Source organism: Passer domesticus, chromosome 5 (genome assembly GCF_036417665.1).
Source record: "Passer domesticus isolate bPasDom1 chromosome 5, bPasDom1.hap1, whole genome shotgun sequence".
NCBI lineage: Eukaryota > Metazoa > Chordata > Aves > Passeriformes > Passeridae > Passer > Passer domesticus.
In genome coordinates this window covers 52,222,993-52,248,202 of record NC_087478.1, presented here as the reverse complement: position 1 = coordinate 52,248,202, position 25,210 = coordinate 52,222,993, and the positions used below count along the sequence as shown (strand labels likewise).

Below are 25,210 nucleotides of genomic sequence, written 5' to 3'. Positions count from 1 at the left end.
GATGCTAATAATTGCTGTGTTTTCAGGGGTATTTTGTACCTACAAGATGCAGCAAACCTTGTTGTTCATGTTGTTCTAAGGAAGAACAAGAACTTCTTGAGAAGCTTTATCATTGACAAGAAAAATGCCTATGTTGTTGTGTTGTCTAGAAAAATATGGGAGCTAAAAAAACAAGCTCTGCTCAAGTAATTCATATGAAGAAAAGGCAGTTAAAATCTCAAAAATCTCCTTCCCAGTCTCTGTAGGAAGAGAAGATAAGTGGTTCTGGTTTCTTGACATATAATCTGGAGGTTACAGAAAAAGATTAAGTACTGAAAAAAAAAAGAGAGACAGAGAGAGACAAAGAACCTTTGAGAAGTCAGGAAGCAGCCTCAAACTTTTCATAGCTGGCATATTACATATGAAATGAAAGGACACCTTGTCTTTGTCCCTACAGGGAAAATAATAAGTTATGCCCAAACTATGAAAATAATTATTCCCTCTTCCATATTGTTTCCTAAGTATCTACTTTCAATAGTTTCTTCTTTTCCTTCATATATTTCATAGCACATAACAATTACTATGTTCTACCCACCTCTTTCTCTCAGTCCTGCAAGCATACACAAACATTAACAAATAGTTCTGTAAACACAAACAAATAAGAAATTCAGCCATACCCTGCCATTCACTCAAGATGTGTTCCTGAAAAATGAAACACTCGGCAATCCAAAAGAGAGCAAGCCAATTTTACCCATAAGAGTTAATACAATGTATGCAGCAATTTTAAAAATGCACATGGAGACAGTGTATGTGATGGACAGGAAGAAATAAAGGCTGTAGAAAACAGGACCACAAAATGGGAGAGATGCTGACTTTTGGAAAAGCAAAGCTGCTTTAGAAAGATCTCAGGTACTTCAGCTATGAAACTGAGCACCTGATCATTATGATATTTTTCCATCCTTCACCTTGGATTGGCTTGCTTCATCTGAGAAGGATCAAATGACCAAAAAAATTCAACTGTTCAGGAAGAAGCTCAAAGAACTCTCTTCAATTATTGCACAAATAATTGTCCACATTGTTCCAGACACACCTATAATGCTGTTCTCAAGAGCATGGGAAAGAAAATGCTTCTTCCTTACTTCCCCTTGGTTTAAAGAACATCTAGCATTAGCAGGATTAAGGGACCAGATTCTACAGCTAAATTTGATCAGATAGATATTAGACTGCCAACAATTCATTTAAAGTGTGAACTCAATAAATCATCATGACCTTTTAAGAACCTTCAAAAAAAAAAAAAAAAAAACGGGAAGGAGGAAGAAGCAAGCATGAAATTTCTGTAGAGTAAACATTATGACAGGCTAAAATAAATACTTACCAAAGTTTAGGTCTAGGGAAATTTCTGATTTCTTTCACAGCTTGGCTAACAAAACCAAAAGATAACATCTATCTAAATAATTCTGAGGGCTTTCATGGGACCCAAAGCTAATCATACCACAGTTGAAACCTGCTTTTCCTAAAAGTTGCCAACATTTTTTTACAGGTGGTCTTTTAAACCATTAATAATCTCTACACTGCACTTCTAGGCGGCCCACAATAAAATACAATTGTGTAAACATGCCTGTCTGAGAAATGTCTCTCAGGACAAGAACAAGCCTTGGAAAGAGATTCAGGAAAGTAATATGAAACACTAACAAAACACTGAACTTTAATATTTTGCCATAATAAGCAAAGATGAAGCTGGATTATTCCTTGGCATGAAAGACTCTTCTTTTGTGTCTTCAGAGATGAAACCAGACTCTTCTCACTGAAAGGATGAGAGATAGCAGGCACAAATTGAAACACTGGAAATGGCATTTGAATATAAGAAAAAGCTGAGCGTTTATACCATGACAGTGGCTGAACACTGGTTCAAACAAGTTCTGGAGACTCCATCCTTGGTGATATTTGAAACCAAAGTGGACACGGCCCCAAGAAACCTGTTCTTCTTGACCCTACACTGAGCAGACATGGCTGAAGAGAAAATTTGCTGAGATTCCTTCTGACCTCAGCAATTCTGAGATTCTGTAAAGCTGGAAAGATGAGGTTTTGGAAGCATTCTTTAAGTTCAGAATACAGGTGATCTGCATGGCCTCTTCTCCACTATTGCATTGTGTATACATACAAGTGTCAGAATCACACTGACACCCTTATCACAAGCATGGCTAATCATTTATATTAGTGTAGTGGGGATATCAGTAGAAAGGGAATGCTACATCATATCACCTCAGCATTACAGAGAGTAAACAGGTTGTATTATCATCAACCATTCCACAGAATCCAGAAACCAATGCGGTACACTGGGCTAAGATTACTTATACCAGATATTGAGGGTAGCATGTAAAAGGCTGCAAAACATGCTGAAAATCAACAAATGGTGCATGCAAAGCAGATATAAGACCATTACATACCATTTTTAAGTACTATGCAGAAAACTGGTTAACACTGTGTTTATTGTATGGCAGTTGCTGGCTAAATTAACAGCAAAAGAAACAAATAACAAGAGGAAAAAAACAGACTAAAGAACCTCCAGATGCCTTCTTGACAGTAAGGCACTGAACAACCTGCTGCCCAGAGGCTCAGTTTTCAGACAAGTTTGAGACTGCTGCATTCCACTTCCTGAACACGGCAGCTTTCAATTTGGGCCCCAAGGAAGATAAAAGCCACTGAGAGAAAAAGACTTGGTTTCATTCTGCACTTTTAAGGCAACTCATCTAGAAAAGACCAAAACAGAGTCAAAACACAGCAGCAAGGCTGTGAAATGTGGTTGGTTGTAGAATGACCCAAATGGAATACCAGCATGAAAAATACCAGGCCAATCACGTGCTTCATTCAGCCCATAAAATCAGGTGGGTAAGTATGAAATGTAAGAGTTAATGCAGTCCTCTAGATTAAGTAACCAGTAAGTATTTACCAGGATGAATCCTAACTACTCTTTGGGATCCTGATTACAGGTCTCTACTGTCATCACTAAGGAGAGATTAATTACTTATTAATTCAGGCACTAGGATACAGACTCCCTATTGCTTGTGTGGATAATATCCTACCTGTATTTGAAAAGAAAATGATACACTGTTATTTTTCCTCCTGAAGTATCTACCAGGCATACTACAGTATTTATGGATCCAGTTTCACAATCTCTTTAGGGCAGTACACGTAGAGAATGCTGCCAAAACAGGTCATCCTATCTGTTCTCATCTTTTTACACATATTATTAAACTGGTAAAGTGAGGATAACTAGGCATGTATTCTAAACATTGCTAGGACTCTTCCTAAAGATTAAACAATTATTTTATATGATCCACATACTGTAGTGAGGTCTATAAGTTAGATTCAAATGTGAGTGAAGAAGACACGCAACTATATCCTGGACAGTGGGTCGGAGGAAGCAGAAATTATAACATTTAGTGAAACTAGAGAAATAGACAGCTACAACCTGAAGTTAACTGAGAATTAATGAGAGAGTAGAAAGTAAAGTAGAATAAATCACAAAAACCTCTTACGTTTTGGCAGAAAAGTATGGAAAGAGAATGGATGTGCCATTCCATGTTAATTGCACTTAATGGCACATTAATTAACGGTTGTAAACAAAAAAGAGACGGTCGTTGAAGTCTGTACACGTGCTGTTCAGGTGGAGGCTCTATTCTATGCTTGTCTAGCGATGCATCTGCGGTGACCATCTGGCACATTTTTATGGGCGCAAAGGTGGGCACAGAACTGCCTGCACTTACGGCTGTAAAGAGTGCCAAGGAATAGGGGCTACTCGCAATGTTGGGCAGGTCTTGTGCAGGCACAGAGAAACCGAAGAAAAGGCTCATTGTGCTGGCTACCTGGAGCGGTGCATAATTACGCGCACATGACGAGACGCGCTGCGGGGCTCTCAGGAGCGCACGGTACCGGGCGCGGGCGGCCAAACGCGCGGCAGCCCCCGCGCCCCGGCCCCGGCACAGCGGAGCCCGCCCGGCGCCGGGGGCAGCTGCGGGGTGCGGGGGCCGGGCCCGCAGCACGGCGGGGGCGAGCCCCGTTCCCCCGGGAACGCCGGCCGGGGCGGGAGGCGGGCGGCACCGAGTGCCCCCCAGCCCTGGGCGCCCTGGGCACCCCGGCATCGGGGCGTGCCGGCGTGGCGCTGGGGGGCTCCGCCACTGCCCGGGAAACTTTCTCGCTCGCGGCCCCCACCGCCCTCCCCGGCCGGGGGCGGCAGGTCCCCGGCCCGCCCGGCCCCGCTGCCCTCGCTCCCCGCGCCGCCCCCTCGGGCCGCGCCCTCCCCTCACCTGGGCGAGAGCGGTGCGGGCAGCGCGGCGGGGTCGCGCTCCATCGCCGCGGCGGGGCGGGAGCAGCCGGCGGCGGTGACAGCTCCGCGCTAGGTGAGCCCGCCGCCACTGAGCAGGCGCGGAAGCGCGCGGCCCCCGCGATGATGTGGCCCGTGATGCGCAGAGCCGCCGCCGCCGGCACCGGCCGCTCCGAGCCCGCGGGGCGGGGCAGGGAGGAGCCGAGCGCCGCCGCCCCGCGCCGCCCGTGCCACGGGACGGGACGGGACGGGACGGGACGCTTTGCCCGTGGGCTCTCCCAGCCCGGCCCCCGGGGCGAATCCCCGCTGCCCGATACCCGCTACCCGCGCTGCGAGACCCGCCCGCGGCCCCTTGGCCTTGCTGCCCCGCTGCCCCCCGAGGGCCCGGCTGGTGCCCGCAGCCGGGAAAGCGAAGCGCTGGGGAGTGGGGCCAGGGCGCTCCCCGGGCAGCGGCGGTGCCTTTGCTTCCACTCGCAGAAGCTCTCCTGGCCGTAGCACAGGAGCCGCCGTTTTGCACTGACTCCTGACTGCCAGCTGCCAGGACGTTGTCGCTCTTTCCTGCCAGCTGGTGAACAGCAGCTTCCTCAGGAATCCAATTTTGTAAAGTGTTTGGGTCAGTTGGAATATCCTTGTTCTTGCCCAACTGGACCGTACACCCTGCAAACAGCGTGTAAGTCTGCAAGTTCCTCCCTTGACATCAGCTGTCTCTGTTTAACTAAGTACGGAGCCAAGGCCTTGCTAGACTCCTGTTTTGAAAAACACTTTATATTAACACTTCACATTAATACATTGGAACGGTCAAGCCAGCTAAATTTGTGCATTTATTATCAGTACTAGTATTATTCCTCAATAGTTGCTTGACACTTTGAAGTGGTGAGGATGCCTTAACTGGAAGGTGAAAGGGAAGAAAGAAAGAAAGAGGATGAAAAGAGAAGATTTAATGATGGTGACAGCACCCAAGCCCACAGCATCCTTTTTCCTGTCTACAGAGAGAAAAAAAAAAGACAGTATGGGCAAGTCACCAAGTGTTTGCCATAAACTGGAGTTAGCTGCAGTGGGGAAATGTATTTGCAGGACTGGGGCCAAAACATTCTGCACTACAAGAGTGAAACATACAGGATGAGCTTGAACATTCACGTCAATACCACCACCTTAAATGAATGAAGCAGCCCAAATTTCAGAGCTAATAATTCAGCTGTCTGAAGCCTGTATTTAGGAGATTTGGGCTGCAGATTTGTAGCTTCCCTACCCTAGTAGCAACCCTATATACCCATGGCCTGTGTGAGCTCAGCTGTTACACAGCTTGGATACTTAGCTGGGCTACCCTACAAATCAGATAAAGATCACATCTGCCAACAGGTGAGACTGTAAACCTGAGGTTTGGGAATAGCACCCGAGGGTGCTTTTTCTGGCTTTTCTAATTGCTTGTCTGGTTATCTTGGGCAATCACTTCATCACTCACTACTACAGGTTCCTTGACAGCATTATGCCCCACCCTCCATGGAATCACATAATACCCACGGATGAAGGATATCGTTTGAGGTTCACACACTATTGTTTTGGGTTGTGTACAAAGTCAGAAAGTCTCGCTTTTGAGGCCCAAGGCAAAAACCTCAGCCCTCAAGATTTTTCAGTCATTAAAGCTAGCAGTGGGATTTTTCTGGGAAATGGAAATTCTGGACTGCAGCTGGGGAGAAAAGGTGCAGGTAGCAAATTCAGTGGAATGCACCTGGCACTGTGGGTGGGCTGGGGAGGTGGCAGAGGACACTCATTTGGACAGTCTGTCAGGAAAAGAGCAGGGTGGTCTCAAGGCCTTGCAGAGGGTTTGCTTCTTATTCATGTCAATTCCAAGATACTGGGATCTCGGTGGTTGTGTGGTTGGGTTTTTTCCAATGTCATTTTTCTGGGTCCTTTGCAATGAGGGCCCTAAACACCACTTACCTGATTACTATTTATTCTCATTTTCATCTTGGACTTCCTATCTTGTTTCTTATGAACCATTCAGTTTTCTTTTTGCAGTTTTCATATTGTCTAGATGTGAAAGAACACAAACTGCAGAACAGATAAGGACAGAGATTGCAGAAGAAATCCTGTATAACAGGCTGTTGGTATCAGTGTCAGCTGAACTTGGTGGTTATTAAGTTTCTTTTCCAAAGGATGATTAAAACTCCCTCAGGCTCTGATATTTAATATTAGGTTCATTTATCAAATTCTGAAAATGAAAATGGGAACATTTTGATAGACTGGCAGGCTGGTGATGTTACCAGCTAGCAGGTTGGTTCCACAGACTCTTCATGGTGATGGGATGGACTTTTTGTGCCAAATGACAGAATCAATCAGGTTGGAAGGGACCATAGTGGACCATCTGGTCCAACATCCCTGCTTAAGCAGGGTTTGCACGGAATTATGTCCAAACAGTTCCGGAATATCTCCACTCCACAACATGTCTGGGCAACCTGTTCCAGTGTGTGGTCACCTGCACAGCAAAGCAGGCGTTCCTCGTGTTCAGGCGGAGCTTCCTGTGCATCACTTTCTGCCTCTTGTCCTGTTGCTTGGTACCACCAAGAAGGGCCTGGTTCCATCCTTTTGTCACTCTTGCCACTGAAGAAATCTCTCAGTTGTCTCTTCTCAAGGCTAAACAGGCCTCCAGCTGCCTCTTAAAGAGACGCTTCGGTTCCTTCATCACCGCTGTTGCCTCCGCTGGCCCCGCTCCAGGAGCTCCGTGTCCCTCTTGCCCCGAGGAGCGCAGAACTGGACACAGCCCTCCAGATGTGCCTCACCAGGGCTGAGCAGAGGAGCAGGACCACCAGCCTCGAGCTGCTGGCAGTGCCCTCCCCCCGCAGGCCAGGACTCCGCTGTCCGTGCCTCTGCCCTCGCTGCCTCAGCAGCCTCGGGCCGCGCCGCCGCCATCCCCGCAGCGCCGCGGCTCCTCCCGCCCGGCAGGGGGCGCGCCGCCGCCGAGCGCGCGGGCCGCTCCACTTCCGCGCGGGCGGGCGCATGGCGGGGCCGGCGGCGGCCCGGGAGCTGCTGGACGTGCGGCCCCGGCCAGGTGAGTCCGGCACCGGCCCGGCCGGTCCGGCCCCGGCGGGGCTCGGCTTGGCCTGGTGGTCCCAGGGAGGGGCTCGTCGGCCGCCGGTGGCCCACTGGTGATTGCATGCCGCGGGTATTGAAGAGCTGCCCTGCCGGGAAGGGGTAGCACGGAGCGAATAAGGGGGAAATCCACGTTAAACTATGGGAAATCGTAACGACGTTTTTATGAGAACAAAGAAAAAAGCTAAAAAGGCAGAACGCTGCGCTTTAATTAACGATACCGCTCTGTTGGTGGTCATAACGATAATGCGGATAATTAATGCCGAATTCCCTGGCACCCGTTTGCTGCTGGCCGCGGTCAGCGGAGGTGATCGGCACCGCGATTTGAATCAGCGCGACCGGCCCGCCCCAGCTCCCGCTGGCCGTGCCCTGCACGGGGGAGTGAGAGGTTCTTCTGTGCGTTGTAACTCTAGCTTAACCACGCTTTGTCTCACAAACAGCTTTGGCTTAAGCTCAAGGAGTGTGTGAGAGGTGACCTGCAGGCTGAGACCCTGTATAGCCCAGTATTCCTTCCAAGAGCAGCAAAAGGAGATGGCAGTCACTGAGAACTTGTCAGCTTAAGCACTTCAATACTCGTTTGTTTGTTTGTTTGCAGGGCTGGAAGACATTTTGCTGATTAATTCAAAATGTAGCAGCAAGAAGGCCACAGCTTTACAGACGGTAAAGGTGCCAAGGAGCAGTGGTGAGTACGGAGGAGCTTGTCCCTGGTGCTGTGTCTGGTAGTAGGCAACATTTGTGACACAACTTTTGCTTTGGTGCTTTCCTTGAAAACGGAGAAGCTTTTGTGTTCAGTTTCTAGAGGTGGTAGGTCCTGCTCCCACTGGTGAGTCACATAAGTGGTGCTGCTGCAAAATTAGATTTTGCAATGCTAGGCGTTACAGCTCTAAGATTTAGGGGCAGATTGTTCTTTCCCAGTATAGAGCTGTTGCTTGGGCTTCTTATCTCTTTTTTAGAAGTAATTTCTTAGTACAATACATTTGTTGTATAAAAGTATTTACTTTAAAAAGGACTCCTGTTATTTTATGTTTTGTGATTGAGCTGAAATTTAGAAAGATTGTTACATTGAATTCTTTGTTGGATAAAAGTCTCTACAAAGATGGCAGTGTTTCAAAGATTGATTATACCTGTTAGATTTTTGTGGAGCTCACCTGAAACAGTGAGCTCTTCTTAAAGAAAGAAAACTAGTGTTTGGCTCATCTGCATGTGTGGAGCAGTTTATTTGAAGAAATTCTGGAGGTGAAAATATTGTCTTCCTTCATGGAAGGGTTATGAGTGTGATTCTCCTAATTCCATTGATTACATTAAAATTCTTGTGAAGTCCCACTGAGCTGTAGAGGATAAGTGCTTTATACTTCAGTCTGGAGCTTCTGTCTCTCTTCCACCATCTTAATTTCAGAGTTTCTTTTGTTAATTATGTTGATCTTTCATTAGTCCATCGTGGCATCTGCTACAGCTAATTTTTCCATCTTCTTTGAAACCTTCAGTCTATACTGAATTATTGTAGACAGCTGGAAATTACAGTTGAAATGGAATCTGTTATAAAGGCTCATATCTGAGGTATAAATGTGAGCACTAATGAGCATCTCTTTGACTCTATATATATATATATGTGTGTGTGTGTGTGTGTGTGTGTGTGATAATTGTTTCTTTTCAGTTTTGGACCGAGTACAGAGCTTTTTACCACAGATGGCCCAGGCAAATGACGAGCTCAAAAGAAAAATGGTAACAGCACCTGCTCATCAGTTTGATATTGAACATCTAGACAGTGAAACAGAAAAAGTTATAGAAATGGTAAATACATTTTTTTATTTTAGCATCTGTCTAGATGGGATTAAAATAACACTCTGATCTTAGAATGAGTAATATGATAAAGTGAAGTCTTTACCATCATACTTGCAGAATTTAATCACAAAGGATAAAGCAGTTCAAGAACAGAATAAGACATGCTTTTGAATCTACAACTCTGAATCAGTAGTCACAAATGGTATTTTAAATGTCATCTAGGTGATTATGTTTAAAAACTGGACAATATAAGGCCTAGTAAGGCATAACAGAAGGCTTTAGTGTAAGAGTAATAACTGGCTTTCAGCTCTGCTCTGTTGCTGTTTTTAGGAATTACTAGATCTTGGGTTTAGAAAAGTTGTTAGTGTTGTTGTGATCCTTTGTTGCTGGTATTTGTCTGTTTATTTACAGTCACATAAATATTTTATTTCTGGTTTTAACTGAAGTGCTGCAGCCACACAATTGTATAAGAAAACTATATTTTGAAGCTGATATATATGCATGACCCAGCCAAATGCCTTTTGGCTAAGCAGACCTCAAAAATTATAGCTCTGTATATGGATATATGAGATCTCTTCAGTAAATCTTCTGTTGGTTTAAACTGCTTGTTATTTTAGCGTAGTTGTAGTCCCCTGAATACTACTACATTATAAGATATAAACTATATTAATATATATATCTACACATGATAATATTTTTGTCGTGACCCCTTATACACTAAATTACATAATTTGAATTTTTTACTGAAAAGTAGTTTTGATGCCTGCTGCTTGTCAGTTTAAATACCTGATTTAGACAATCTGAGTTCAGCTATTGACTCAGTTCTTTCTTTGACAGTGGTATAAATATGGCCTTAGATTTCCTATAGGCCCATAATATTTATGAATCTCTTAATGATATTTGTAAAATCCCTGGAAAACTCAAAAGTCTTTTTTATTGTGGGTGTGATTTTCTTATGGTAGCAGGCTGTTTAATGTGTTCACCTTGTTTTACTCAAGTGATAAAAGTGCTGTAGTGTGTGTGTATAACATATATATATATATATATATATATATCTGTATGTAGTATGTGTTAACCAAGATTTATTTTTTTTTCAGAATGTGGCCGTAGTTGAATTGAGTGATTCTGATACAGATGAAGAGTTGCTGACTTCAGAAGATGACTCAGAATCTGATGAAGATGACTCTGTAACTGATGAAGTGACAGTGGACAATATTAAGTTTCCTCAACAAAAGGGAGAAAAGGGCAAAATAGAAATTTTGGACAGCAAAGCAAATGAGTAAATCCATTTTATTTTACTTTAAAAAACCCAAACCAACCAAATAATATTTTCTCACTTTGAAGAGTTGTCTCTTAAAACCACTTTGTTTCCCAGTGTAGCATCTCTCAGGATCCTGTGAAATGCTATAGCTTACATGGTGGAGAATTCAGGATCCACTCATGGCTGGGGAAGGCTGGGTTTCTGAAGAATTAAGTGTGATTTTATTCATCAAATAACAGGGAAATGCATTTCATAGTAGATTACACCAAGAAAACAGCTAAAGGGGCACTTGAAAGTTGAAAATTCTTGTTCTGTTGCTTTGTTGAAGACTTTTTTTTTAGAGGAAGATGAGGGCAAGAAAGAGTTAACCAGGAAAGAAGCTTTGTTTTCATATTCCATGTCCTGTGAAGTGTTATGTACACTCTCTTCACTATTAAACATGATCTTTAAGTACCCCAGAGGTAAGTCTGCAATGCATTAATGGCAGTGACTGCTCAAGAGCTGAGCCAGCCTGGGTAAGGACAGCCATGAGTTCAGCAAAGGGTCACTTAGTACTTACCCTGTGTGCTGCACTGGGCTCCACACCAGCACAGCGAGCTTACAGGCTCCTGGGAAGCCTTTGTGGCTGTGGTGCAAACACCCTCCATACTCAAAGGATCAAGGCTGCCTCTGGGGTGTTATGGTGGCTTTAAACTACACTTTTCATCCCCCAATTTCCCTGCCACGTTTCCAATCTCCATTTTGTTAACTGTCACTGACAGAAGGATGAAAAGGTGACTTTTCAGCTGGCCTGTACTTAAGTTGGCTTGACACAGTTGTGACACCAGAATCAGTGAAAGTGTGTCCCATTTATACTTAACCTCAGAGTGATCAAATACAATGGTTTGGGCTATTACATTCACTTCATAGATCAGTCTGCATTTCAGAAGTATCTGTCATGCTCCTGGATGTCATTGTTTCTTAAAGGAACTTTGTATATTCTACACCATTAAAGTAAAATTTTCAATACTGTATTTGCTCAAATATTACACTTAATGTCATTATTTGGAACCTGCAGTTACTTATAGAATTTATTTTGAATCCTGTACCTGAAGTTCTAGTTTTAATACCTGTTTCTGTAGTATTTGTAGTAAGAAATAACAGGGATTCTAGTCTTTCTTTTACAATGTGGCTTAAATATAAGATGGAGACATGATTTACTGATTAAATCATGGAATATTTTAGTGAAGAGGAAGGATGGGGATCAAAGAAGCAGACTGCTACCTTTAATAGCAGCCACAAATAAATGAAGCTTTGGGTGTTTTTGCATTCTAAGAGCAAGGAGTCTTAACAGGCTTAGTTAAATAAGGTCTCAATCTATAGAAAATTTCTTCCAAACTGAAAAAAGTTTGAAAGCTAACATCTGACCTTGGTCATTTAACAAGGGATTTTCCCAGAGATTAAAAAGAACCCAAAAGTGTGAAATACAAAGTAATAATCATATAGTATGAAACACATATTACAGTCCATGTGCAGAGACACAAAATGTGATTTTAATCCATTAATGTAACCACCTTTCAAACTGCAGGCAGATTACACATTCCATATCAACAAAAAGGTAGAAAATATTTTCAGTAACTTTAGCTTGATATGCATAGTTTAACACCAATATTGAACTCTGTATGTACTATACAAAGATCATAGTAAGTGCACTTCCTTGCATTGATTTACTTCTTATGGCACAAAGGTTTTCTGTACTGCTGAAAAGTCACCAGAGCAGAGTGTTTAATTGCTACCGTAAAGCCTGAACTGGTCTATAGCAAAAATGGCATAATCAGTATGTTCTAGTTCAACTTTGAAAGCCTAATGACTAAAGATTTTAAATGATCATGTAAACATTATGTCACAGAAACAGGAAGTAGATGTGTGAGAACTTATTCTTCAGTTCTGTTTAAAAAAAAGAAACAACCATATTCTTGGTGGGGGGGGAAGATGGGAGGAAATTGTGCTGCCAACTGTTGCTGCTACATAATTTAAATAACTTCAGGGTGATTTCCAAAAGCCATTGTCTGTCAGACTAAAATCTGGACCTAATTTACAGAAACTTATTCATGGAATGAGTATTTTACTTTGTTCTTTTGGTTGTAGCACTGCAGACTTATCCTAGGTGTGGTATCGAGCGCTTGGTGTGGTAATCAAGATCCAAACTCTGCTGAAAGTCTGCTTCCCAAGTGAAGCTGTTACTTTAATATTCCACAGTGATGGCTTTGGTTCTGAGATACTCGTGAAGAGCTTCTTCACCTGTACAAGCACAATATTCACCTGTTAGAACAGCAGCTAAATGAATTTTGTCAGACTGTTAACTATTACTAAGAAAAAATTTGAAGCACTCCAGCCAGTATTTGAGTTCTTCAGGAACAATGAAAACTAATTACCTTCCCACTGTGATTTACAGACCTGGTTTGACAAGGGGCCAGACCCAACAGATGTGGAAGAAAAAGGAACTGGATTTAACAAGCAGCTCCCCAAGCAGCAGTAGTCTTTAGATGGCCACTGGGGGCTCATAGGTGTATTTATGAGCTTTGCTTCCCCTCTATTAAAGGTCAGAGGTAGAGAAGCTGTGTGAAAATCATTAATCTTTTTTTCCCTGACATCGTGACTCATTTTGGTTTCAGGAGGTGTCTTTGGAGATTCCAAAAGCAAAAATGAAATTAAATTTGATTTTCCTTTTTTCTCTGCCGTGAAGCTTGAGCTGTCCAGACTTGCAAGGTTTCTTTGACAAAATAAACTTCACTTTTCTAAAAAGTTGTTTTGAAAATAATATTTTTAATGCATCTTTTTCTGTGTCTGTTGGCAAATTTTGGTGACATTTTAAGATATAAAAAAAGTTTCCCACGCTTTTACTTAGAGGAGAAACCTAAATTAGCATTCTGAGGGAAAGAATATTTTGGCCAATACCATTGTTACTTGACAGCCTTTTGTACCCTGTACAGAGCTCTGGAAAAGCTGTGATTTATTTGTCTGCTCTCAGAGTAGTTGGAGAGGAATATTCTGTGATATTTAGCAAATATACAGGAAATACTGAATGGGAGGTATTGAAGTAGCAATATTTAGGGAGGGAGAGGAATTGGGTTAAGGATTGTAATTCTTTGATTGATTAGGACTCTGAGACAATAAATGAGGGAAGGAAACAACTTACCTAAATCTTTCCCAAAGCCAGACAGCTTAAATCCTCCAAATGGCGCTGCCACATCAGTTTTGTTGTAAGTGTTAATAAAAACTGTCCCAGCTTCTAGCTTTTCACTGATGTAGAGAGCTTTGTTTATGTCTTTTGTGAAAACTCCTGAAGCTAAGCCATATTCTGTGGCATTTGCCCGTCGCAATACTCCATCAACATCCCTGAGGGGAAAGAAATTATTTAATTGCAACTAGGTAAAATAAACAAGTGTTAGCAACCTTCTACCTTCGGTGTCATTGAAGCAACTTTTCACATGGCCTTCCTTCTCCAGTGAGCTTTTGTAAAGATGACTTATGAAGGACAAATCTGTGTGTCAATCTGAGAGATCCATGGCAATTCACACCCTTGCTTCAAGCTTGTGAAGCTCGTAACTTCACTTTTCAAAGGTTAAGATCTACACTGAGAAATGCCACAGGAAATGGTGCTACAGTACAACTTGGAAATTAGAGCAATACAAAAATGCCTGTAAAGCAGATGATGAATCCGTTTGCTAAAATTTCGTCCAGCTTTACAAGTTAATGCAGAATAAAAGCTGGAATTTAAACTGCTATCAAGACACAACTTTTCAGACTATTTCCAGAGTGCTATTTTCTATCTGCATCTCATCTCCATACATCTTCAAAAATCAATAGTAGTTTAAAACTTTAAAAAATTCAGTGCAGTCCCTTAAGACTACAGAATTTATGGATGTGAAGGGTTATCCTAATGGCTGGTTCTTTATTATCAAACTGCAGAAGATGAAACCTGATGGAAATATTTATGCGAAATTTCTATGTAGAGTTTTAATCTCATCTGTATGTTAATTAATTCTTATGATCCAGAATGAGAGATATTATAAATGACAGTTTACAAAATCTACAGAGGAGTTTTCATTTGCAACAGTAATATGCCAGTGTTACACAACACTGCAGTCTTCTGTAACAGGAAAAATAAGTAATTCCCCTGGGAAAAATACACATTTTGTAATTTGATCAAGCTGTTGCAATTACCACACAAACTTCACTAAAACATTTCACTAAGTACTAGGTATTCAGGTTGGTCTAACAAGATTTAACAAAATACTGTGTATGCTGTCACTTCCTGACTTTGGGTGAAAATGGTACAGTAACCGGACGAGAACATACCCATTTTTAAATTTAGAGATGACCATCACAGGACCAAAGGATTCTTCCTGGGCGATATACATGTGGTCTTCAACATCTGTGAATACAGTGGGTTCCATGAAGAAACCTGAAGAGAGGATAGAGCAGCGTTCAAGCATGGTAAAAGTGCTTAAGGGTTTGCTGTTGTCCAGGCCATTTCCGTCCCAAGCTTTGAGGTCATAAATAACTTGCAGCTTGAAACAGAAAACATATGAATGAAGTATGACTGGAAATGCATGCACTTCAAGAGAAATGGCAGACAAAAGGGTAAAAGAACAGCCTGTACATCAGTGACAACGTGTGCTGCTTCCTGCCAGGCTGGGAGGTCTGCATGCCACAGCCCAGGTGACTCCTCGCGGGAAGACCCTATACTCTGAAGACAAATTTACAGCAAGTCACAGAGGCCACTGTTTTTCTTGCTGCCCAACAAGAAGATAGATTTTAAGGTCCAAATAAAGATCTCATACTTAATTTGCACAGCTTCTCATAATATGAGATTTGAAAGCTCTGTGGTATCATGGGCTTACCTGGTACTGTTCCCATGATAACTGCAACTCCACAGAATAGCTGAGACAATGGTGACAGCTTTTGCATAAAATGCAAAAGTTCTAAATATCTCTGGAAAGCCTTTTACCTGGTCTATGTACTTGTTTTCCTCCATACACTAGAGTGGCTCCTTCTTTTACTCCAGTTTCACAGTATTGCAGCAGCTTTTCCAAATGTGCCTTGTGATTTTGCGGACCATGATCTGTAGATCTGTCAAGTGGATCACCAATTTTCATCTTTTTTATTTCTTCAACCTATGGGTTACCCAATTAAATGAAGTTACATAACACAGAAATATTGTTAAAGTGCCCAGAAATTTGGATCACCAATTTTCATCTTTTTTATTTCTTCAACCTATGGGTTACCCAATTAAATGAAGTTACATAACACAGAAATATTGTTAAAGTGCCCAGAAATTTGGAATGCTGCATTTTTTCATGCTATGAAAATTGAATCTAAGAAAATACTTGATTCTTAGATACAGTGCTTCTCCCTTTTTTAAAATTAGGCTTTGTCTTTTGTTTCATAATCTCTACTTACTTCTGAAAGTTTTTGATGCTTTGTTCATGTGTGTATTCTCTTCTGCTATTAAGATAGGCATGTAAAATGTTAACTTTTACCTGTGGTATATGACTTATGACAGTGATTTCCTGTTCTTAAGCAAAATAAATGAATTCTCCAGTGGCACAGCATGGCGACTATTGCATCTTTAATAGCGATCTTTGTATTAGTCTAGCTGTGCTTCCAATATTCCTTTTTTTGACTTTACAGAAGCCTTCTTCAATCACATTGACCTGAGTTCAGTAATTATTTGTAATCTTATTTTCCTAGTTAAATATGAACTATCACTGAAGGTACAGTATCTATTTAACTGCCATTTATCGGCATTACTGATACAAATATCTCCCTTTAATGCTTCCTTTTAACCATGTAAGAGGTTCCTGAGAAGCAGCACTGTCTATTACAAGCAATAATGAGAAATTAGACAATTGAAAATAAGAAACACAAATGTCTATAAAACTAGTGGATCCTTCTGCCACAGTAAAACATATGCTTGAACTTTAGTTGTTGAATATCTTACCACTTTTCTAACAAACTCATCATGAATTGATTCTTCCACAAACAGCCTGCCAGCTGCAATGCAGTTTTCTCCTTTGTTGAAATACACTGCTCCCATACCCTAATCAGGAAAAAAACAATAAATATTTATATGCATTTTGTTCAGTCTCCATTCTGTTCCCTTAGGTTGCATGCAGTGTTTGTGACCCCAGAAGTTTAATGCTTTATGTTAAAGGATATCACCACTGCAACATCTTATTTATGGACTTTGAACACAATATAGGTGGTAGGGAAGGTGAATTATGATTGATAATTGATGAATGATTGATTGATTGATTGATTGATTGATTAACTAAAAACTATATGGCAATAGGGGACTCAATTATTTGTTTTGTTGTAATTTCTAATGTATATTTCTTGTAGTACTGCCTTTTTGGGGCAGCATGAATAGTTAAATTGTGCTGGCATAAAGAAATATCTGAGTGTATTCTAACAGATCTCAAGGTTTTTCATGCAAAGAATCCCTGGGGGGGGTTTTGTTGGTTTGTTGGTTTGTTTGTTTGTTTGTTTGTTTGTTTTTGGGGGTTTGGTTTGGTTTGGGTTTTTTTGCAAATCAAGAATAATATTGCAGTGCTGTGAGGATGTACCACAAAGGCTTTGAATAAATTTTACTTCAAAGTAGCATTACCATTTTTACAGCTCTGTCAAGTTCACAGTCACTGAATATGATCAATGGTGATTTCCCACCAAGTTCCAGAGAAACTTTCTTCAGGTTAGCAGCTGCACTGTAAAAAATAATAATAGTCATATAAACCCAAAATAGTCATACAAACCTCTGCTGTCCAGTAGTGACTTAATCAATTCTACACAGTGGTAAACAACTATATATATTTATGCTTTTTCATTACTGCTACATGCACAATATATCTAGTAAGATACTTCAGAACCAGACTAAGCAGGGTTTATTTGTGATTCTTTTGCTGAGAGTACCTCTTCATGATCTGTTTACCAGTTGGAGTTGAACCAGTGAATCCAACTTTGCGAACATCTGGATGTTCAGAGAGGTGCTGTCCCACTAGGCCACCTATCAGAGTAGGAAAGCAGTGTAACTGGATGGACATTTTTTACTATTCCAGCAGCAGCACTGTAACACAGAAGGAGCTTACACCACAAATCAAATACAGTATCACATCCCTATTTACATTTTCAGCTTTATTCCTTTGACTACAAATAAGCTTCACAATTAAGTGAACAAGTTTCTCTGTAATACATTCTTTTCCAGAGTGTTTGTGTCAATTGTGTGAACTTGTAAAGGGTGTAGGCTGACAGCTCCTACCACTAACTAAAGCAGATTTTTCCAATTCTCTTCTGGAAACATGTGAAATCACTGCATGAAAAGAGGCAAGCCTGTGAACAGACCTTCAAAAAGGTGAAGAACTTCACCAGTTTTAGCATGAAAATGATGAGTTTTAGCAGAAAAATGATGAGTTCAAGTTTTACCTGAACCAGGCAGAATATTTATAACGCCCTTAGGAAATCCAGCTTTAGCTGAGAGTTCTGCAAACTTCAAGGAAGTCAGAGGTGTGACCTAAGTAGAAACATTTAGATTAGGTCTCCTGTTTTAATCAAATGCCTTATGATACCTTTTACATTCAATACATCTTAGTTTTGATACAATATTCACCTTCTTACAGTATTCGCAAATTAGAAGTGATAGCTTCTTGCGGAAAATAATTAATTCTTGAAAATGAGATTACCACCAGAGCAGAATTGGAGTCAATCAATACTATGTGTTGCCATGGCAGTTTGTATTATTACAAATGCACTTTCAAATATATGACACAGTCAACATATGACAGATCAACCTATGGGTGAAATCTGCTATATTGCCTAAATCATTCTGCCTGAACAGGGGCATCTGGGCCGTCTGTACATTTCTTTTTGCTCTTACCTGAGCTGGTTTGAGTACAAGGGTATTGCCTGCAGCCAAGCACGCTGCGCTCTTCCATGCAAGCATCATCAGTGGGTAATTCCAGGGGATAATAATTGCACAGACACTTCAGGCATGGAAAAACAGGGAAAGATTACACATTTGATGGCAGCTTTTCAATGGCTTTTCTGCATGTCAAATCTGTCACTAAGAAGAAAAAGTGATACTCACCCGATTGGCTCTTTCTTGGTGAATGTTAGATTATGGTTTGGCCGGGCCTGGTTAATTGGAATTGTAGCACCCTAAAAGACAGAGGAGGGACAAATCTTCATACTGATTTATAGTTTTTATTACAAATATATCTGCCATGTAAGTATGTTTCAGAAAGCTACAGAATAGGCTTCAAAACCACAAGCATTTTTGCATCAGGGGAAGGGGCACAGATGCTTCTACTGTATGATTTCCTACTGTGGATATTGTAATCAAGTCCTGATTTGTCAGCTGGGTGAAATAACAGCACAGATTAAAAAAAAAAAGCATGAGAGAACATAAAGCAAGGGTGTGATGAACAAAAAAAAAAAAAAAAGCTGGATGACATTCTTGGTTGGTCTTAAAGATGCTGGAAGAAATGCTCTTGAACATATGCCACACGTTCCACCATCAAGCAAACTCACCAGCCTTGGTCTAACTGCAGCAAAGTGCAAGTCTCTGCACTTACCTGCATAATGAGCACAGTGACATTCTGCCCCATGAACCAAGAGATGACCAAGTAAATATATCCACTGTGACACCTCAGCTGATTTCTTCACTATTTAGAGCCACATTCTAATCCATATTCTCCAGCTGGAGGTGGACTTTCCTTTTGTACTGACAGGGAGACCCATTCTAGGTAAAATTCTAATTTTGCTTTAGTTTTTGATTCCTCAGTAACTTTTTCCTTTTACTACTTTTTGGCACTGTTTCAGAAGAATAATAGCAAAAAAGAAGTGTAGAGAAGCACTGCCATTGATAATTTCCTTTACATATTCACTTGCCTGAATTTTGTCACACCATCCAGCAAAGTATCTGAATGTTTGCACAGACATTCCAATATGAGTCTTCAGAGCTAAAGTGTAGACAGCTCCTGAGTCAACAGACTCTATTGTCGCTAACTCCTCTTGATGTTCTTCCATCAGGTCTGCAAGTCTTTAATAAAAATGTTAAAAATCCACATTAAAGGAAATTACATCTAAAATTATATTAGGTGTGGAAAAGAAGCATAATCAAAATAGCATTCCCACTAAATTTGGAGGTGGAGGCGCTGCTCCTTAATATCAGCAAAGGATTGAACAATTGCCCATTACTCTGCAAATGTCTTCACATTGGCTGTAGTAGAGACTGAATGAAGCCATGAACTGTGCAAACTCACTTAAGTGTAAGTAGGACTGTAGTAAGTATTACTAAATTGATAGTAACTATCAGTATCTCAAAAATACATCTGCACAGGTTGATATCTGTACTTATGAGGCACTACTATTAGTTTAGTGGTCCCCTGTTCAGGTCTGTTTTTCATCAATGAATTTTCACATTCAGTCCTTCACATTGTCTCACATGCATTGATGTTTTTCTTCAGCTTCCCTTTCTGATTTGGTACTCAGATATATAATCAATGCTTCCATGTGATTTTAAGCGCTTAAGAAAAGTGCATTTTTCATCCTGTAAAGAGTATTCAAAACTGGGTATGGAACTTGTGAAATTTTTCCATTATGTAAATTCTGGCCATTTAAAGCATTTGCATAGATGTGGGAAAATTCTCTTTAATACCTGTTTTAAGTGTATCTTGGAGACCCAGCTACAGGTCAGGGCATTGGCAATGTTGTGTAAGAGAATGGATTTGGGCATGTCAGGGACAAAGGAGAAGGCTCCATTTAAAGTGTGCTTAATATTTTCTATTAATGACTCCTTAAGACAAAGCAGCAGAGCTAGGAGCTTTAATGGCACACATATTCTCTTCGGTTCAGCACCCAAAATCCCCATTTTGAACAGAGGCCAGAGAAGAAAGGGCCTTATTTCAATTAAGGTGGTCCAGAGAGAGCTTTTATCCACAGGGAATGGTTTGCAACACAAACACTCTGGTGTTTTATCCTAGAGAACGAGTTCCCTAAGCAAAGCTTTTAATCCAGGGATAACCAGCCCAGTGTAGGGGAACTGTATTTTCCATATACCTAATACAGCTATTCTTGCAAATCTTCCAAGTCCAAAACAGAGCAGGAGTTTTCACACCTTAAATTTTTTTCTTTAGGTCAGAGTTAAGTTGGTCTCTCAAGCACTCTACATTCCTGATACAAACTAAACACAAGTTTATGCATGCCTTGAATATGTGCACGCTTGTGAAAAACATAAGTGACCAGATGTATTTAATGTTCAGTTCTGACTTGCTCATTTTCTCTTGTGATGACTACTAACTGTGTAAGAGTCCTGCAGGCCTTTTTCCATGGCCTGGTCACATACTTTAAAAGACAAGAAGAATTTTTTGCTTTGCTTTCATTCTTTTTTGCTAAGATTCCTGCCATGTCTTGTAAAACATGTGGCATTTTTTTTAGGAGAAGCAACCTGAAAAAGTAGCTTCTTGACTCATGTCTGCTCATTCATTTGCATGTTTAGACCTGAAAAAGCAATGAAAGCTTTTCATATAGCCCAAAAAAGAGGATTTCTTTATAGGGACGCTCTGATGCTTCTAGTCACCTGAAGTTTTCAAGACAGTGTTCTCCCTGTGCTTGGGAGAAACATCTTACTGCATACGGAGAATCTATAATACTCTGGGTTTTATTAGCTGCCTCCTGTGTTATACTCACACTATCTAGTCAGCATTGCCATCTTTCTAAGATCACCTCTACCCCTTCAAGAATCAAAGCTCCCCATTAAAATAGCATTAATTCAACAAAACCTCTGCTTATCTTCTGAACCAATGGCAACACAGCCAAAAAAAAGGACCAGGCATTAACTAGACACAGTGAGACAGATACAAAAAAGAGATAAAAGTGTCTCAGGTAAATGTTGGAAGCCTAGAAAATTCCTGCACAGGACAATTCTTCCTCTACAGACACATGTCCTACAGTGGGTCTTTAGCCAGATGCTGGCATATGATCCTGGCAAAATCTAGCATCAATTACAGTCTACTTCAAAATTTGTGGCAATGTAGGTGCATATTTACTATAAGGAGTGCACATGCAGGCAGGCTTAGCAAGGTCAAATCTCTGCCTACCTCACTCAGGTAGACGGTTTTTAAAGCTTAGCCTCACTTATATGGAAGGATGAGGGTTTACAAGGGAATTCTCCACCTTTGCAATGAAACTCATATAGATTAAATGAAGACATCAAGTATTTAAAATATATTTTGCTCAAATTCTTTGCTTCCATTCCTAAATAATAATGAAAGGTTGGCAGCACTGAGGGTCCACAAGATTCTTTTCTGACACAAGAAAGGTTGGCAGGCTAAGAGCTGAGGCTGGTACACTGAAATCAATCAGGGGGTGAAAAGACGGCTAGTCTGGATCCTCTGACAGTGGGATTATGAATATCCATCACCTTCAGAAAATGTATACAACAATTCTTCAGAGAAACAAAACAAGATCTGAGGAAATGAAACAAATGCAAGCTGTTTTGTACATACCTGTACATGAGTCGCCCTCTTTCCCTTGCATTCATCCTCCCCCATTCACCATTTTCAAAAGCCTCCTTTGCTGCTGCCACTGCTTTGTCAACATCAGCCAGTGAAGCAGAAGATACACTGGCTATTACCTGTGCAAAGGTAGCATTGTGTTAGCTCAAAAAGAAACAGTGGGACACAGAGTGCTACTCCTTCCTCCCAAACTTCTAGACTGGGTACAAGCAAATACTTAATGTCCTCATCTGTGGCAGCTGTCCTGGGTGAGCCAGGCTGCAAAAAGTTTAGACACAATTGAGGCGACAGAATTTGGAGGACACTGCAGGGAGACAGATTCCTTAATCTTTCTTTTTCTCCAAAGTAACATGCACTGTCCCACAGGATCTCACCCTCTTTTTCCATATATAAAACCAATGTGGTAGTACAAAAGCTGGAAGTCTTTATGTGTGGTATCACAATCGAATATCTCAACATGCTAAAACAACTCCCATGTGTTCCATTTCTAAGGAATGGAGCTTCTGTCATCATAAACCACCAGAACACACAGTATTTTATGATGATCGTGTTCTAAATACACACATTGTAAATCCTAACACAGAATGGTTTTGACTTCTATTCTATAATGAATTTCAGGAAAAGTATCAGAGTCTGACTTCTGATGATAATGAAATTTTTGTCATTGATTTTAGGAGACTTCATGTACTCCAGAATTAAACGGCAACTACATGGACATAAGAATCACCTCTCTTATTTACAATTCACAGTTATGATTTGCTCAACCAATATGGGGTAGTTCAGGACTAAAGTGCAACAGTATGTATTTTCCTATTGAAAAGTTATTTTTCTTACTGGGAATTTAAAGGGACTCAGGCAATTTCTGCTTGCAAAGCTAAACAAGAATGAAATTAAGGTAAAATGTTCAGCTGGGTGTGAAAAGTGATGTAATAATTGAAGTAGAAGTAGGTTATTTTTGCTTTGCAGCTTGACTCAAATGGAAAAAATTGTAAAATACGCAAAATGTGAAGTAAATTGAAACTTGAAATTATTTCTAGAAGTTGTTTAATTTAGTATATTTTAAAATTAACATTTTAAAATTAGCAAGATCCAGGTGATGTTTCAGATTTTTTAACAAGCAAAACCAATGAAATAAACTGGTATCAGTCATATTTAGAAATTACTTACTGATCCATCTGCTGGATTTATAGTGTCATATGTTTTTCCATCATCAGCATCTACAAATTTCCCATTTATGAAACATTGGTATGGCATATTCACAGTCATGTTGTTCATATTTTTTGAAACCTGGGTGAAATAAAAACAAAATTATTTTAAAATTATAATAACTAATATTTTGATGTAGCTTAACAAGATTTTGATATCTGCAGCCAATATCCAGACACATTTTAGCCTACATATATGGCTGTTAAAAGTAAAATGTAATGGAAACCAGATACAAATATATAGAATTTTGTATAACCAAGTAGTTTCTTGCTTTCCTACTGCATCAAGCAGTCTAATAAAATGCATTGTCTGCCCTCCCCTAAACCCCAGGAAAGACTAAGCAACAATGCAAAATTAAAGGCCTTACATAATCAATGACTAACTCTTCTTCTTTGTCTTCTCCTCTGAGTTTTCTGACAGCCATCTGAATAAAGTCTGCAAACTTAGTGGCCATATACACATCTTCATTCTGTAGCTGCAGTCCACGATGTTTCTGTTTGATCTCTTCTAGCATTCTAAAGATTTTGAAGAAGGAGTAAGTTTAATTAAAAATGAAATAATTCTCCAGATAACTGAATCATTAGAAGGGCAAAAGGGATCAAAATTGGGCCTCAGTTTGTGTGCATGTGAATATGTGTGTGTGTTTCTCTGATAAGGGCACAGAAGTGATGCAATTTCCTGAAATCTGTTGGTTTAATTGTGGATGCTATGAAAATGAAAATGTCACTTCCAGAATACTCTCAGGAAAACTTTAGAAAATCAGTTACTAGAATATATTGATATGCTATTGGAAAACAGTATTTGGGACTACTCCAACCAAAATACACAGGACATTGAGCTTGGCGGGCAAACAGCACAATAATCAGTTTGTTTTAAAATGTTGGTTTTATATTATGGTCTGTGCTGCAAAAAGAAGGCAAACGAGATGACCCAAGCCATGGCAAACTCAGTGCATCTTTAAGCATGGGCTCAATTCTTTCTGTGAAAGGCTTCTCTTTCCCTCTGGGGAGGTCTTTGCTCAGGTTCCCAGTCAGTCCCCTGGTCTGGAGATACCTGTGGCTGCACACAGACAGTTTTGAGCATCACCATGCTCCTGTGGGCATGACATTCCTGAAGTTAAGGGGAATTCTCCTTCAGTAGAAAGAGCGGGATTGCAGCTCCTTCAGTAGATTGAGCGGGATCTCATAACTTTGGGAGAAGAATTGTACATGTTTCCAAGGTAAGAAAGAGAATATTAAGAGTATTGGAAAACATGCAGAGGTTATTTTTTTAACACCACTGATTTAAACGCACCATGACAACATTTTTTTAATTAACTTTGGCTTTACAATTTTCTTATTTTGAGTATTCCTACCTGACAACATGCATAGAGGATGCTCCAGATTTGAAGAAGTCTGTGGAATCCTCAATCACAGCAACATTGCTTAAAATTCCCTTCCAAATAGCCTAATAATACAGAACAATAACAGAAGCAGGAGTGAATAATCCTCTAATAGCAAAAGGTATTTATCAAACTGTATTTTCTATAGTATTTGTGCCGACAACATATATTATTTCAAAGGTTTCTAAAACATGAAGTTATTTTAAGAGCGTCTAAAATAGTCTAGAAACTTGATGTCAGACAAGAAATTTTTCAGTATAATTAGATGATAAAAATATAGTATTTTGTCCATGGTAATTTTACCTAACCAAGCAAGAAACCTGAATGGTGTAATGCTAAAACTTTTCAGGCCCATCTTTAAAAGATTTTTTTAATCCTCCAAATAATTTATTAAGTTCCCATTGCATTACAGAATGTGTCATCAGTATAGGCAAGGACAGCCTGGGGCACTTTATGAATGGATTGATGATATTTCAGGCACCTGGCCAAGGCTGAGAAGTAGTTTAAGCTGCATGCATGAGATGGAGAAATAAACAGCTCAATAACTGGTATTGTAATATTTCAATTAATTATAACTGAGTTTCACAGTTAGCAGGCAGTGTCATCAAAAAAAGTGTTATACTTCTTTTCAT

The 25,210-nt window shown here is 40.5% G+C and overlaps 3 protein-coding genes across 3 annotated transcripts in view; 1 reads left to right on the top strand and 2 right to left on the bottom strand.

Moving 5' to 3' along the window:
* Nucleotides 1-4,422, bottom strand: part of SLC41A2 (solute carrier family 41 member 2) — a 42,972-nt gene extending 38,550 nt beyond the window's left edge. Inside the window, exon 1 of the mRNA XM_064420462.1 lies at nt 4,287-4,422. The gene's annotated coding sequence lies outside the window, so the exon portion shown is untranslated. The remainder of the gene's footprint in view (nt 1-4,286) is intronic.
* A 2,834-nt stretch (nt 4,423-7,256) lies between these two features.
* Nucleotides 7,257-11,449, top strand: NOPCHAP1 (NOP protein chaperone 1). Its single transcript, XM_064420465.1, has 4 exons — nt 7,257-7,352; nt 7,989-8,075; nt 9,048-9,184; nt 10,273-11,449. Exons 1-4 carry the CDS (start codon nt 7,301-7,303, stop codon nt 10,456-10,458), a joined length of 462 nt encoding a protein of 153 aa, XP_064276535.1. The 5' UTR covers nt 7,257-7,300; the 3' UTR covers nt 10,459-11,449.
* Nucleotides 11,450-11,946: 497 nt separating this feature from the next.
* Nucleotides 11,947-25,210, bottom strand: part of ALDH1L2 (aldehyde dehydrogenase 1 family member L2) — a 29,274-nt gene continuing 16,010 nt past the window's right edge. The window contains 15 exon segments of the mRNA XM_064420461.1: nt 11,947-12,716; nt 13,615-13,814; nt 14,778-14,883; nt 15,430-15,595; nt 16,423-16,521; nt 17,089-17,185; nt 17,391-17,484; nt 17,901-17,988; nt 18,352-18,457; nt 18,562-18,632; nt 19,365-19,515; nt 21,983-22,110; nt 23,159-23,278; nt 23,565-23,712; nt 24,552-24,643. Coding sequence (XP_064276531.1) covers nt 12,661-12,716; nt 13,615-13,814; nt 14,778-14,883; nt 15,430-15,595; nt 16,423-16,521; nt 17,089-17,185; nt 17,391-17,484; nt 17,901-17,988; nt 18,352-18,457; nt 18,562-18,632; nt 19,365-19,515; nt 21,983-22,110; nt 23,159-23,278; nt 23,565-23,712; nt 24,552-24,643 — 1,722 coding nt within the window. The 3' untranslated portion in view covers nt 11,947-12,660.